General features: G+C 41.4%; 1 protein-coding gene across 1 annotated transcript; it reads right to left on the reverse strand.

Moving 5' to 3' along the window:
• Positions 1-13,675: 13,675 nt before the first annotated feature.
• GUCA2B (guanylate cyclase activator 2B) lies at positions 13,676-15,949 on the reverse strand. Its single transcript, XM_046660602.1, has 3 exons — positions 15,857-15,949; positions 14,530-14,716; positions 13,676-13,773 (listed from the first exon to the last, which is right to left on the reverse strand). Exons 1-3 carry the CDS (start codon positions 15,944-15,946, stop codon positions 13,712-13,714), a joined length of 339 nt encoding a protein of 112 aa, XP_046516558.1. The 5' UTR covers positions 15,947-15,949; the 3' UTR covers positions 13,676-13,711.
• Between the last annotated feature and the right edge of the window lie 858 nt (positions 15,950-16,807).

Here is a 16,807-nt window from a genome sequence, read left to right on the forward strand (position 1 = left end):
ACAAGGAAAAATAGCAGCTGTCTCTGGGAAGAGAGGGATGAATAAAATGAGTAGTCAATAGCTCATACTACTTACTTGCAGCTAAAAGTCACCCAATTCAGGAGAATGCAGCCTAAGGGGCTACAGGTGGGGATTGATTTAATGTTTATCCATTGTTGCAGAATTTAGACATCACTGTCAAAAGTATATTTATGCTGCAGCTAGAATCAGATCATGAAAACTTTAAGCATCCCTGAAATCGAGACTGTTACAATGAAGGCCCAGCCAAGGCTTTCTTCTAATGGCCAGTGTAGTTCCCCTGAGGCTGACAGTGGTTTGGTAGGACTCTTAGCCACAAACAGGAGTGCAACATGCATTTCTGTCCGACTATCCCTTACCGCAAAATAGGTGCAACCGTATTTTTGTTTGATCATTTTTTGGGACTGCACCCAACCTGACAACTATCAAGCCAAGCTCTAGGGACACAAAACAAGCTTGGTAAGATTTTGCTGTTCTCTGTAAACATTTACAGCTTCTGGAAACTTTCCGTTGAAAGGTGGAGACCTTGACTCTTTAAAGATTAAAGATCTTTCCTTGTTCCTTCATTTGGAGGCTCAAAAAGAGCCCAAAATGGCCATTGTAATTTTAAATCATCCCAGGTTACCTTGCCAGTTGTTTAAAGTTATCTCCATTTTAGGAGGCTGTTTCTAAGTTGGCCGCAGCAAACAAGGTAATTTCTGAAGAGAGTTTGTCACGATCACCGAGAGACTGAGTCCCTAAACAGCCAATTTTAACAAATGGAACAGTCAGATATAGACAAACATGAGCAGACACCAAAATCCAATACTTCTGGGACTCTAACGCAGAGCTCAGGACTCTAACCTGATCCTTTTGAGTGCCCCAGTGGCTGTAAGTCCTTTATATTGTCTCCCACAATCCTAGCCTTGGGACTTCAACCCAGCAGTCAAATCTCACCAGCAGGGCCTCTAAACCACTATGGCGATGAGATATTAGACAATTTAAGGCACAGGCACATTTCAACGAGGTCACTCACCCAAAAGATGTCTGGTCCTGGAGCTCTTTATAGACACAGACACAAACACAAACACGGAAAATCCAGACACCAGTGAACGGGTTCCTAGATTTTGGGTGAAGTCCTATACCTCTTCCCACTCTGGCAGGGCACCCTATTAACCGGGTGGTCCTCCCCTCAAAGAGGGGACCCTAGATGGAGGGAAGGAAAGTTCTTAGTGGTGCAGTCCTGAGGCAACTTACCCTACCCTAGATGTGAGCCCATCAACTCACCAGAAGTAGCCGTTTCTCTTTCCATCATAGGGAGCACTAGGAGGCAGCCAGTGGGCATCAGCAAAGGAGAGCAGGAAGGGCAGATCCCCAAGACAAACAGAACCACTAGGGACTTACCCGCAGGTCACCCATCCGAAGTCAACTGGCCACGAGCAGGACTTATTGTCCCTTCATGATTGCCAGATTTCTGTTATTGCACAAAGGACATGATCTGCTCGCCACAGGACAAAAGCCAAAGCCAACTGTCAAGAGCCAAGATGGTGGTAGAGAAAGGGCATTTTATTGCAGCTTGCTAGTAAGAGGGAAGATGGCCAACTAATGTCCAAAAGAACCACCTTAAGAGAGGCACAGAATCTAGTGGTTATATAGGTCAGTGGGTTATAGGGGAGGGAGTTAGGAATGTTGACCCAAGAGTCACCACACCAGACCTTTCAGTTGTCATTGATGATAGCTATCAGCATAGACTCTCTGTTTGGGGGTCATCACATTCCTAAAGAACTCAAAAGAACGAAGTTATCGTCTTATTGCAGCTGGTAGGTATATGTACAAGCATGGGTCATAAAATCTACAGAGCAGGTGGATCTCCTGGATGGTGCATATCCAGCTGGGTTAGTTATTCAGAGGTCACTCAAAGTTGCAACATGGTCTCTTTTCTGCAATATGGCTTCCCTTACGTCAACTTTGTATTGAGCCAGTATCAATGTCTCATGAAGTTTTTGTGGGTAATTTAAACATAATTCTTGGGGAAAAATGATTTAGATGTAAACGAGATAGGAATTTAAACTTTTAGCAATATTTATATTTTATGACATATTTAATAACTTCCAAAATCTCTTGGGTAACTTGAAACTTTGAAGTTTTGCTAGGTTAATTTAAATGATAAAAATTCATTGAATGTTTAGATCATTTTCAAATAAGATAAGATATTAGATATTAATTACTAAATATAGTTTTATCTATTTTTGGCTTCTTATTACAGAGAAATTAAAAAAGATGTTTGAGTCTATTGGTAAACATGTCTTGTATTTCATTAAAAATTGTGCTATGAACTGGCATGTTTCTAGAAATTATGAAAAGTGTTATAAACTTGCCAAACCACAGATTGCTAATGTAAAAGACAGTTCATAATTTCTTGCTTTTCAGTTTTCACTAAGGTCTGTAAGGGTTAAAAATTCTAATTAATTTATGTAATTAAAGCTACTAAAAATTAATAAGGACAACATCTTTGTATTCAAGGAAAGTAAAATGTATGTTTTCAGTAAAGAAGGTATAAAGAAGGCAAGTATTTTTCTTTTGTTAAGAAAGATAAATTTGTCCTAAAGTACTAGAAGGGAAGAAAGAAAGCATGGGACAAATTCTGAATGTCAAAAAAAGTTAAGGAATGTTTGTGGAAGGGGAATCCTAAAAAGAGTTTTATGCATGGTTGAGTTGGTTAAGATTGAAGTAAATCTAATGAAGCAAATGAATTTTAGTGTCAAAAATAAGCTGGTGCAAAAATTAAAGTTTGATTCTCTCTTTCGTAAAATGATAATTTTCCTGGACTTTTAGTCTGCTCTTGATAAGGAGGTTATAAAAGGCTTTTCTGTATTTTTGAGTAAGTCTACCTAAAAAGACAGAAAATCTGTTTTGTTGAAATAAGGTCCTACATTCAAAAAGACTGAGGTCTATTAAGATTTTTTGAGTGTTTTAACTCTCTGTTTGCTCTCGACTTTTTCTATTGTCATTTTGATTGAATGGATAACTGAGCATTGTTTCACAGTGAGCGTTATTTCCTATGGACCAAGTGTTTTAAACTCTTCTGATATTTTTGACGTTTCCCCCAAAATTCAAATCCTAAGTGAAGTATTTCTTTTGACCTGAAGGAAAAATGTTTCTTTGAGGATTTTCAGAGACTCCTGGGCCTACTCAAAGAAATTTGTTATTTTGCTTTCTATAAAGAAAAAGACACTTATTAGGATTATTTGATATGCTAAATTACATGAAGCATTTTCAAATAAGTGATGATAAACCTTCTTAGTTGGTATTATGTGGGTAAATGTTATTGATATAAATGTTTTAAAAATTATATAACCTTCCTAAAATTCTAATCTGGCCTGATTGTCAGTCATAATTCTAGCTATTATCTTAAAGTGTCATATGTCACAGAATTAACTGAATTTCTTTGTCAATTGTCATTTTGAAGTCTTTTGTCATTTACAGTTATTCTTTTACTCTGATGCTTTTACAAATGTTTTCATCTTCAGAGAGATTCATGCAAAGGACTCTGACATTCACTCTGGAATGAAAGTTCCTGGTAAACTTTCAGGTTATAAAACTGAATGGAGTAAGAAGTTACAGAACTCTAACAGAAAAAATGATGACCTCATAACTGCTAACAGAAGATTAAGATCAAGAGTTGATTAAATGGGACTGAATGAACTGACGAGGATGATTATAATTTATATGGCTTTTTGTTTGAGATATTGCTGATATTCTTTGATGTTTTGTTTTTTCAGATTTAAGGAAAATTTTTCTCTTTTCTTTCAAGTTAACTATGACATATCAATTTGGTAAATTGCACCTTTGTAAGCAGAATTGAAACATTTATTTATTTTTCTCCCTACCTGATCCCTCCAGGATTTGAAAACTCTTAATGAGTGAGTATTGTTTTCATGGCAATATAGTTATTTGCATAGGTTCAATAAGAATCTGTTGTCATAAGAGGACACAATTAGAAACATTGGTTATAATACCAAGGCTTTGACTGGAATGTCATATTTGAGAGTAACATGCAGACTCAGATATAACAAGACAACTTTTGAGGAATAAATGTTGACTTTCTGGAATAAAGCCACTTGAAAATATTGGCCTGTTACCTTGTTTACAGGGTTCCAAGCAACCATACTGGTAAGTAAGGAAGGTCACTTATCTGGCAGGTGCAAGGAACCTCAATATTTGGGGGAACATCAAGAGAAGAGAGGAATTCACCCAAATATAAGGTACTGCAGGCAAAGCCTGATGAAAAGTCCTTGGCTTGGCTCTCCTGGCCTCAAGAGGCCTTTAAAGCTCAATCTGAAATTTCCTATAAAAAGTTCCAGCAAAGCAGGTTTAAAAGAGCCTACATGACCAATTGCTATTCTTGCTCTACTTATGTAAACAACTGGACAAAATTTATTGAAACTAAACATTTTGCAAATCAATTAGTCTTAATTTGGCTATCTTTGGCAAAAATGAGGGTGACTTTAGAGAGAAAAGTCATGTTTCAGTAAAAAAACTATAATACACATTAGATTATAGTTCTATTAATTGTCTTTGAGGTTTTCCTTTTCTACCTGGAAAATGGACTGGATCCTGAATTCTTCTAGGCTCCTGAAATATCTGGCTACAAATCTCCAAGTTAACATTTTCGATTATTTCCATCAATTTTATTTGTAAGCATTGAGAACCGAAACCACCTGTGTTCTTGAAGCCCTGCAAACTGAAGCTGGATAACTTGATATAAACTTTGTGAGGATCACCACAATAACATGCCTGTTGCTATGTAAGCCACTCAAAAGGATTGTCTGAACACCCAATGACATCATCAGAGACATTTCAAGCTGCAAAAAATGCTTTGATTCTGACATATAAAAGCTTCTTAACTGGCTTTTTCCTGGGCTCAGAACCTGGTTTATAATTTGCTCCAACCGTTATCTTTATCTTTCTTTTTATTTCCATAGAAGTACCTCTTATTAAATACCTGATTGCTTGCTTTCACATTGTAAGCCTATCTTTGGAAGCCCACCTGCACCACCACTTCCTAAAATGAATTTAACAGGACTGATCTATTATTAGGACTGAAAGACTTGTTCAGTGAGATGGAATAATCTACCAACTCAACACTTGGACTATGAAATTTCTTGAATTTCAAGAGGACTGTGAAACTTCTTAAAATTTCAAAGGTGGGACTGTGGGGGAGATCAGAATTGGCCACCTCAAAATGTGTCTCTTTGGCTTATTTTTAAGAACAAAAACTCTAACAGAAACTTTGACCTTCCCCATAACTGCCTAAAGGAATTTAAGATAAAAGGCCTGTTCCCAGGACAAGGCATCACTTCAGATAACTCTGGGTATTGGTAAACTGGGAGGATCCTTGCTAAACCTGCTTCTATCAAAGTTCTGTCTGTCAAACATTTGTTTTTCCATTTCCTTGTGGATTGCTTTCCTCCCCTTTAAAATCCTGAACCACTACCCCCAACATCCTCCTTTGTCTTTAACTGAAGATGGTATTTAAGATGAGAACCTCCACCATTTTGGTAAATTACTCAGTTTTCCTGAGTGTCTCCCATGTATACATGTTATAAAGCTTTGTTTGACTTTCTCCTGTTATTCTGCCTCATGTGAATTTAATTCATAGCCCAGCCAGAAGGACCTGGAGTGGGCAGAGGATTTGTCTTCCTCCCCCATGGTTTGGTGATGAGGATGGGATAAAACTTCTCTGGCTGGATGCTGCTTGCTCCTGGACTACTGTAACTGAGAGATCCTGGGCCCCTGACAAGAGCCAGCAGGAGGTAAGAGTTCTTACCACGTCAGTCTCCCAGATCACTGCCTCCAGGGTCCAATGGAAGAGAGAGTAGTGAGGTTTATTGCTTTTCTAAATTTAGGTTAGTAGGAGAAAACATTCATGAATCTGGCTTCTTGGACTCAATGACTCTAGGATTTGGTTGAGTATTCATTGGTTGTAGATCCTTTTCCTCCCAGGGAGAGTATTTTTCCTCGTCTCTGTCTTTTTTTGTTGTTTGTCATAAGACACAGGCATCTCTATAAGCCTGCTGTCTGGGACTATGTGCATGAGGTGAAAACTGTTGCTAAGGGCGTCTTGGGAGCCAAATAGGCCACAAATAGGCCACAAATTTGGTGGGTACTGGTCAAGCAGTTAAGAGCCATTAGGGTGCTTGCCACCTCAAGTCTCCTGTGAAAGGATAAGTTGCATCACAGAATAGGGTAGATGACACACGTCTCCCTTGCCAACTTCAAGAAAATGTCCATGCAGGGGTAGGCCTGGTGGCACAGCACTTAAGTTTGTGCTCTCCACTTTGGTGGCCTGGGGTTCGCTGGTTTGGATACTGGGTGCGGACATGGCACCACTTATCAAGCTAGGCTGTGCCAGGTGTTCCACATATAAAGTAGTGGAAGATGGGCACTGATGTTAGCTCAGGGCCAATCTCCCTCAGCAAAAAGAGGAGGATTAGTGGCAGATATTAGCTCAGGGCTAATCTTCCTCAAAAAAAAAAAAAAAACAAAAAAAAGAGAGAGAGAGAAAATGTCCATGCAATGATGAGGTACTCTGTAAAGCACACACAATCCCCAACCTGGCAGCACCTCCCTCCTATGTATTATTCTTGCTCCAAGAGAACCAAGGTTTAGCTAAAGCTGTTAATGTGCATATCAGGTGAAATTTTTTTCTTTTGTCTTGTTCTATGTCTTGAGGGTTTGGCTTTGGACCCTTCTGGTCTCCACTATCCAGAGGATGCACGTACTGGCATGCATTTTGGTGGCTAATCAAGTAGACTGGGGCTCTGGGAGACAGTCTCTTTGTCCAACTGTGTTACCTTTCAGGAGAGTTTCTCAAAAGGGGCCCAAATTGCCTTCAGAAGGGGATTTTGTCATCTCAACTTTTATTGCTTGCTGTGCAATGATGGTCTTTGCTTTCTTAGACTATTTTTGGGAGTGAACTTTTTGGATCTCTCTTGGGGATGCCTCTTGGGTCCATGGGTATGATTATTGGTATGAGTTGCTAAGATCCTACTCATCATTGTGGCCAGACAATGGATCATTTAAATTGGTAAATCTTCTTAATTGAGGAAAAAATTTGTGACAGCTCTCATCATAATTTTTATTGGTAGTTATGAAAAGGCCAAATTAAAAGGAAATACAAAAAAAAAATGGCTAGGCTTAAGACCTGACTTAGGTTACAATTAAATTGAGTAATGTAAAAGTGTAAGTGTTGATAAGATTATAAAGGTTGAAATGTTTGAGCTAACTTTATACAAAGAGGTTATATCAACTTTTCCTGAGTATGTTTTAAAATGCCTGCCTGGGAATGCTTCCCCTATCCAAAATTATAAGGCCAAGACCTATTGATAAAGTCCTAATGAAAGCTATGAGTAGAGGAGTAACAGTTGATGGAATTCAAATAAAATTTTGCATAAAAATTGATATATTTACAGGCTTTATGTGAAGTGATTGTACCTCTTTTTGACTGACTGTATTATAGATTGTGTTGTAGGGATAAACATTGTGACTACTTGGGGAATGTTTCCCCTGCCTGATTGTAAGACAGCATATAAATCTGCTCTTCAGACAGTGTCAATTAAACTTACTAAAGGGAGGTCAGTAGGGTTGCCTGAGCCCACATGGTGTGAGATAAAAACTAGAGGCTAATACCAGGTGTAATAAAAAAAGATAATAAAAGCTTCCCCCACAAGGTAAATTGGTCTAGGGTTAAATTGTACACTGAGAATGAGGGCCTTTGTTAAATGCTTTGTGCAGACTTTTTAAGGTGTGATACATTGTCCTGACAAACAAATGGCAAGCAATAGGATATATTGGAGTATATGAGGAAGCCATTTGGTGTAAAATTAATTTGGCCTGACCTTGTTTTTCCAAAAGGGCCTGACGTGGCCGTTGAGCACACATTGTATATCTGCTTTAAGCGTTTGCTGTGTCCCAAAGACAAGAACAGACGCCCTTAAGATGAAGATGCAATTTCCCCTGCATTGGCATTTCCTTAAGGATAAGCAGCTCTTCCCAAGCTAGGAATTGGTTGCTGCACCCACCCTGTGACCACCTAGCTCGAGACAACAGACCTACTACCTGCTGTGTGAATCGCTGTGCTGGCTGGGCAATCTTGTGACTATTGTAAAAGGGACCTTCCTATCATATGTGATGTATGCTCTTTGTTCCAAGATGGTATATAACCACTCTGTACATCCCACTTCTTTGGTGCCATTCCTTCCTTGGGGAAGGAAGGCCCCAGGCTAGTCCTCAGATCTAGCTCATAATAAACTCACCCCAATTTTGATTTATAGATTGGTTATGGATTATTTATGTTGACACAGTAATCCAGATCTTTGGGGAACTGGAAACTACCGTCTTTGTCATACAAATCTCTACAAGACTGGAGTTATGGTTCTAGAAAGCAGCTCAAAGCCCACCTGTCTTTTGCCAACTCAAAGCCTCCCCTGTTCCTCAAGATGCTCCGAGATATTGAGACAAAAGATTGAGACATTATAAACTGATAAGGCAGATATGCCCTGGAAACTCCATCTGGAAGAAAACTTGGATGCTTTCTCTAAGTCTTTATGATGTAGATTTTATGCTCTCATCTTCTCTAGGACCTAAGAGCCATTCTTTGAAATTCACATGTTTCTCAGATTCTAGTGAGTTTTGTATTGCACCTGATTCATAACAGAAATTTAACGTCCCTGTCTGTGTCTACCTGTTTATGTGTGTCTATATGTATGTTCTATATGTGTGATATTTTACCTCCAGAGGGTATGGCCAAAATTAAGAGCTCTGTTTAATTGACTTAAAGTAAGTGGTTACATGTCTTTCAAGTTAGCATTTATATGAAATAATCCCTGGTGAATGAAACTTGTTTAAGTTTGTCGGTTTGATTAAAATAGACATTTCCTTAAAGTTATCAGGATTTGATATGATGCAGACATGAAGCCTGGGTTTACTAGTCAAATAAGCTGATGTTATTTATTACAAAACTGGTCAAGAAAAATCATAACTTAAAATGATAGCTGATTTTGTCTGATGCCTCAAAGCCTTTTAGGCAATCTAAATAACTATTGGAAACAGGTAAACTAAGTAGATGTGGAAAAGATAAAGTGTTGGGTGAGATTTTTAATAATAATTGTGTGTTATGACATTTATTTAAGATAACTTCCAAAATCTCTTTGGTAACTTAAAACTTTGAAGTTTTGCTAGGTTAATTTAAATGATGAAAATTCGTTGAGTATCTAGATCATTTCCAAATAAGATAAAATATTAGACATTAATTACTAAATATAAGTTTACCTACTTTTGTCTTATTACAGAGAAACTAAAAGGTGTTTGGGTCTATTGGTAAACATATTTTGCATTTTATTAAAAGATTGTACTGTAGGGGCTGGCCCCGTGGCCGAGTGGTTAAGTTCGCGCGCTCCGCTGCAGGCGGCCCAGTGTTTCGTTAGTTCGAATCCTGGGCGCGGACATGGCACTGCTCATCAGACCACGCTGGGGCAGCGTCCCACATGCCACAAGTAGAAGAACCCACAACGAAGAATACACAACTATGTAGCGGGGTGCTTTGGGGAGAAAAAGGAAAAAATAAAAAAATCTTTAAAAAAAAAAAAAAAGATTGTACTGTAAAGTAACATGTTTCTAAAATTGTAAAAAGTATTTATAAAGTTGTCAAGCCACAGAATGCTAATGTAAAAGTTTGTAATTGCTTGCTTCTTAGTTTTTACATAAAAATTAAAGTTTCTAAGGGTTAAAAATTCCAATATGTGATTAAAGCTACTAGAAATTAATAAAGAAAATGTGTTCGTATCCAAGGAAAGTAAGATATATGTTTTCAGTAAAGAAGGTATAAAGAATGGAAATATTTTTTTGGTAAGAAAGATAAATTTGTCTTAAAGCACTAGAAAGAAAAAAAAAGAGGCATGGGATAAATTCTGAATGTAAAAAGGAAGTTATAGAAAGTTTGTGAAAGAGAAATTCTGAAAAGAGTCTTGTGCATGGTCAAGTTGGCTAAAATTAAAATGAAATTAATTAAGTAAATAAGTTTTAATATCAAAAGTAAGCCGGTACAAAATTAGAATTTGGTTTTTCCCCTCTTTTAAAAGGATAATTTTTGAAATTATCATTTGCTCTTGGTAAAGAGATTATGAAAGGTTTTATCTTTGAGTAATCTACCAGAAGGGTAGAGATTTTGTGTTTTATTAAAATAAATCTCCTATATTTTAATCAGATATTTAATCACAGATGCTAAGGTTTTTCTTACAGCTATTTAATTTTGCCTACAGCTATTTAATATTCAGGCATTTGCCTGAAAATATTTAATTGTCAGCATGATTAAATGTATAACTAAACATTGTTTCAAAGGAACCTATGGTATTATGTGGGTAAATGTTTTTGATGTAAGTGTTTTATAAATTATATAACATTCCAAAAATTCTATTCTGTCCTGGTTGTCACTCATAATTCTAGTTATTATCTTAAAGTGTTGTATGTCACAGAAATAACCAAGTTGCCTTGTCAATTGCCATTTTGAAGTCTTTTGTCATTTACAGACAGTTATTGTTTTACTCTGATGCTTTTACAAATGTTTTCATCTTCAGAGAGATTCACGCAAAGGGCTCTGACATTTACCCTGGAATTCAGGGTTCTGATAAACTTTCAGATTGTAAAACTGGGTAAGAAATTACAGAACTCTAATGAAAAACTGATGACTTCATGAAACTGCTAACAAAGATCAAGATCAAGAGTTGATTACACGTGACTGAATGAACTGATGAGGAGATTTTAATTTTTATGACTTTTTGTTTAAAATATTGCTGATTTTTAAAAATGTTTTTTTCAGATTTAAGGAAAATTTTTTTCTTTTTAGCTAATTATGACATAGCAATTTGGCAAATTATACTTTTGTAAGCAAAATTGAAACATTTATCTTTTTCTCCCTACCTTTCAGAATTTGGAAACTCTTAGTGAGTATTGTTATTTTCATGGCAATGTAGTTATTTGTGTAAGTTCAATAAGAATCTGTTCTCTTTATAACAGGGCACAATTGGAAACATTGGTTATATTACCAAAGATTTGACTGGAATGTCATATTTGAGGGAAACATGCATAGACTCAGATATAACCAGAGAGCTTTTGAGAAACAAAGATTGGACTTTATGGAATAAAGCCACTTGGAAGTATTGGCCTGGTACCTTGTTTACAGGGTTCCCAGGAATCTGACTGGATAAGTAAGGAAGGTCACTTATCTGGCAGGTGCCTGGAACCTTGAAATATTTTGGGGACCTTGAGGAGAGAAAAAATTCACCCAAATCTGTAGGTATTGCAGGCTTTGTCTGATAAGTCCTTGACTTTCCTGGCGTTGAAAGGCCTTTAAAGTTCAATCTGAAATTCCTTATAAAATGTTCCAGCAAAGCAGGTTTAAAGGAGCCTATATGATCAATTGCTATTCTTGCCATACTTAGGTAAATAATTGGGCCAAACATATTGAAACTAAACTTATTTTACAAACAAGTTAGTCTTAATTTTGCTATCTTTGGTAAAGATAAGGGTGATTTTAGAGAGAAAAATTATATTTCAGTAAAAACTATAGTACACATTTGTGGATATTAGATCCTAGTTCTGTTAATTGTCTTTGAAGTTTTTGTTTTCTACCTGTAAACTGGACTGAATCCTGAATTCTTCTAGCCTCCTGAAATATCTGGCTACAAATCTAGCATTTTCAATTTTTTCCATCATTTTTATTTGAAATCATTGAGAACTAAAACCACACTTGTTCCTGGAAACCTGCAAACTGAAGCTGGATAACTTGATACCAACTTTGTAAAGATCACCTTGATAACATGCTTGTTGCTATGTAAGCCACTCAAAAGGATACCTGAACACCCAATGACATCATCAGAGACATTTCAAACTGCAAAGGATGCCTTGAGCCTGATATCTGAAAATTTTCTTGACTGGCTGCCCCTTGGGCTCAGAAACTTGTTTATAACTTGCTCTAATGATTAACCTTGTTTTTCTTTTTATTTCCATAGAAATACTTCTTACTAAGTACCTGATTGCTTACTTCCACAATATAGGTCTAACTCTGGGAGCCCACCTGCATCACCACCTTCTAAAATGAATTTAACTGGACTGATCTACTAACAGGACTAAGAAATGTGTTCAGTGAGATGGAACAATCTACCACTCAGCTTCTGGACTATGAAACTTCTTAAAGTTTTGAAGGACTGTGAAACTTCTTAAAGTTTCAAGGGCAGGACTGTGGGGGATCAGAACTGGTCACCCCAAAATGTGTCTCTTTGGGATGAGGATTATTTTGGGCTGGTTACTTTTAAAAACTGCAGAAATGGGAGAAGCTGTGAAAACCAAGTAGAAGTGGAAGTTACCCTTTGTAAGAGACATCTACATTTGTAAGGGAAATCTCCACCTGTAAGGATATCTTCCTGTCTCTACCAGGAGGAAGGGAGGATGACTTTATCTCTAGAAACTCTTATCAACGTGGAAAGCAAGGACTTAAATCTGCATAATAACCTTACTCTTGTTTACTGTGCTTTTCTGGTAATCTCCCATAACTGACTATCCCCACCCCCAACATCCTCCATTGTAGTTGAAGATGGTATTTAAGATGAGAACCTCTGCCATTTTGGCAAATTACTCAGTTTTCCTGAATACCTCCTGGTATACATGTTATAAAGCTTTGTTTTATTTTCTCCTGTTATTCTGTCTCATGTCAATTAAATTTGTGACCCAGCCAGAAGGACCTAAAGGGTAGAAAATTTGTCTTCCTCTCCTACAGTAACAATAATAGAACTTGCTTTATTAGACTGAGTGAGGACTCTGTGAGTCACTATGTGCCAAGAGTTTAGAATAGTGCTGAGGGTATAGAAAATGCTCAATAAGCATTGGTTATTATTATTAACACTCCTCAAGTCCATCAGGATGGAGAGAGGGAGGAAAGGTTTTCTATCTGGAGGTGGCCAGATGGTCCCAGGGAGCTGACAAGGGTGGGTGCTTGGGAAGGTAAGGGTGAGGCAAAGGGCCCGTCTTCTCAGACAGGCTTATGGCAAAGTCAGCCCCCACTATGGGCCTGGGGAGGGGCCACAACATGCTTCTTCCCTCCACCCACTCCTGCAGTCCCACCTACTGGAGGAAGGCTCCTCTACCCCAGGGTCAGGAGCACAGAAGCTGGGCCAGGCTGTGAGCACTTCCTTTGGGGTTAGATGGATCTGGGTGCTCTGTGGCTTCTTAGCTGTGTGATCTTAGGCTATTCGTTCCTGCTCTGAGTATTGCTCCCTCCTATATGAAATAGGGCTTGAAGAACCAACTCCTTAGGCTCCAGAAACCAGGGCAATCCCTGATTTTTTAGTCCAACCTTTCTCCTATATCCATCCAGCTTCCCAAGAAGCTCGGCCCCTGGTTCCTGGGGATGAACAAATGGATGCATGACTCTGTGGGTGGAGAATCTTTATTCAGCAGCAGTGCTGTCTCAGGGGTCAATCTCTCCTCCACACATGTCCAACTGCTTTGCACCAGATCCAGCTGCTCAGGCCCTGGGAGGGTGGCAATGACTGCAGTGGCCAGGGCCCACTCAGAGCTTGGATGGGGGTTGGGGCTGAGGAGGCAGTGGGCTGGGGGGCAAGGTGTCCAGGGCAGCCTCAGGGCACATGGAGCCATCTCAGAGGCAGCCAGTACAGGCAACATTCACACACAGCTCGCAGTCATCGTTAGCGATGGTCCCTGGGCAGAGGAAAGAACGGGTCAGCTGAACCTGAAACATCTGTGGTCCAGGGAGTTGCTGGCCAGGCGGCCCAAGAAGCCCTGCTTAGGAGAGAGCCTGAGGGAGGGGCCTGGCATCTTACAAATCAGGAGGATGAAACTTCAAAAGTAGAGTGAGCGAATTAGGCTCAAGTCCCACGTCCTCTCTGTCCTAGCGGTGCCTGGGTGCCTTCCTTAAACTCTGTGCCTGAGTGTTCCTGTCTGCTTCATGGACAACATCAGCTCGACAGGGTGGTTGTGAGGAGAGAATGAAGGCTGAGGGGCTGACATAGGGCTTGGCCCTTAGTAGGTGCTCAATAAATGCTAGCTAGTCACTACATTCCCATAGCCAGCTCTGCTTCAGCCCTCATGTTTTAGCCTAGATATCACCTCCTCTTGGAAGCCTTTCAGACCCCTTATGCCACCCCAGATGTGAGCCATCTCTCCTCTGTGCCCCCACTGTGCTTCCCCCATCATCCAACTGCATTGCAGTCATTTTTCTGGGTCCCTTCTCCCCAGCTGGGGAGTTCTGGAGGAAGGATGATCAACCGGCTGGGTTGTCGGGGACCAATGGGATATGCCTGACTTTCAGTGCCCAAACTGAGAGGCCAGGAGGCTAAGTTTCTTGAATCGCCCTGTCCTCAGCCACTGAGTGCTTAGTAGAAACAACAGGATGAGCTGGGGTATGGGGAGGAGAGAGAATGAGGGGCAGGAAGCTTTGCAGGGTGGGGCACTTACTCAAGGCCTTGAAGATGCTGGCAGCGTCCTTGGAGGCGCAGACTGGCTGGAGGTCCTGTGGCAGGTCTGGGTGGAGGCACACGGACGGCTCAAGGCCCTGGGCCCGGAGATGGGGGTTGATCACCCTCTGCCCCTCCAGGTCACTCAGCTTCTTCACCGATTCCAGCTGGACCTGGAAGCCTTGGTACTGGGGGGATGGAGGGAGAGGAGAGGAGAGGGTATCAAAACGTGGCCTGCAAGATCTGGGTTCCTCGGAACCCCACAGAGCCTTCCACGTTCTCAAGGAAAGTCCAGGCCACACTTAAGAGACAGTCTTCGAGGTGGGAGATGGTGACTGACATGTCACACTGCTGTGCCACAGGCCCCCAGAAACTGGTAGGTGATAGGTGATAGCATGCTGTGCAGCGCAGAGTTCAAGGCACAGGCTTTGGAGACCAGGGGGCCTCTGGTTCAAATCCCAGCTCTTCCGCATTCTGAACCTCATCTGACAAAGGGAGATAATCTGGCTCTGCTCCTCCCTGGGTGCCTGGTACCCAGGGCACACTTGGTAACTGGGTCATCTCCCCTGAACCCATATGGCAAAATGATGGGAACCCCAAGCTGGTTGGGCTCCAGGGCCAGGGCTGCAGGGGGAGGCGGGCTCTCCCCCATAGCTCTCCAAGACCCTCTTTGTTCCTTCCCTAGGAGGCCCTGCCCAGAGTCAGGAATGTGACAGCCAGGGCCACAGACTTCCCTGCAGGCCCAGAGGCATTATCCTGCCACCTTGCAGGCAGGCCCCGCTTCCACAACTCCTTCCGGCCTCACAGGTGCCCTGGAAGGAGACTCAGCCTCTGCAAGAGCTGCACCCTCTGCCTGGGCAGTCTGCGTCCTCTGTGCCTGGCTACCTCCTGCTTATCCTGCAATGTCACTTCCTGAGTTACCTGCCAGGGAAACTTTTTCTGGTGATTATCGCCCCTCCACCCAGACATGGGTGAATATAGAGCTGTGGAAGCTTTTATAAGGGGTCTTCCTCCCATTCTGGGCTCCTCAAGGGCAGGGACCACATCTTATTCCACACTCTGACCTCTGACCAGGATCGGCCTTTGAGCAGAGCAATGCTGAATAACAGCAGTTTATTGTTGTTATCATCACCGTCATCATTGCCATCAGCATTCCAGCTGCCCCCACCCATCGGCTGTCTGGGGCCTTGGGCTGTGATTGTGTGTTGGGCTGAGTTCTGGGTCCTGTGCTCCTTTGTTCTCTATGAATTTCCCAGCATCCCTTCTACATCCCAGCCTCCCACTGTGCAGACCTTCAGGCAAAGGGTAGACTGGTTGGAGGGACTCACCTGGATGTAGACTGACTGTGTGCTCTGCAGCAGCACTAGGAAGACCACAGCTATGCTGGGCAGGAGCCATGACACCATCCTGCTGTGCATCTCGCTCCCTCTGTATCCCACTGCCGCTATCCACCTGCCTCCTACCTGCTGCCCTGGCTAGCAGTTCTTTATAGGCCAGGCTCCAGCACCCTGATCACTCATTAACTGGCCAGCTGGGGTGGGGTTGACAGCTTGCTGGCTCTCTGACAAGCCTAGAGCCAGTTCCCAGGAAGGAGGTTGGGGTTATGAGGGCAGAGAGGCCCAGAGCATGCAGGAGGGTGATCCTGTGTGTCAAGGGCCTGCTATGTGTGGAGGTCTGCGGGAGGACCTTGGACCACACCACTTTCCTTCACTCCTCAAGTCACCTGTGTGACTGGAATGCTGGAAAAACCATTTTACAGACAGGGAAAGTGAGAACCAAGAGTTAAAGTGACTTGCCCCAGGTCACGGAGCTAGTCAATGGCAGAGCAGGGACTCAGGTGTCTTTGACCCAGGTCAGCCCATGGTCCTTTCTCTGGGCAAAGGATGCAGACTGACAGGCTGGTCCAGGGCAAGGTGGGTAGATACAGGGCTGATCTCAGGGCTCTTTGCACCCCCAGAGCCACATATCTTCCCACCCCTTCTCCCCAGTTCAGTTTAAGGACCATCCTGATCCGTCCCCGCCTGGACCCTCAACCTGCCTCTGCCTGCCATCTCCCACTGGTGCCTGAGTACCCTCAGGCTATGTTTGACCCATCTCACCTGTCCATGTCTTTCAGAAGCCAATAGCCTAACCCAGCATGGAGGAAAGAGCACCAGATTTGAAGACAGAATGACCTGGGTTCAAATCTTGGTCCTACTGCCACTCTGTGGTCTTGGCAAGTCATATCAATTCTGACTGAGCCTTAGTTTCCTCTTCCATCAAATGGGCATAATGATAGA

This window comes from Equus quagga, chromosome 5 (assembly GCF_021613505.1).
Source record: "Equus quagga isolate Etosha38 chromosome 5, UCLA_HA_Equagga_1.0, whole genome shotgun sequence".
NCBI lineage: Eukaryota > Metazoa > Chordata > Mammalia > Perissodactyla > Equidae > Equus > Equus quagga.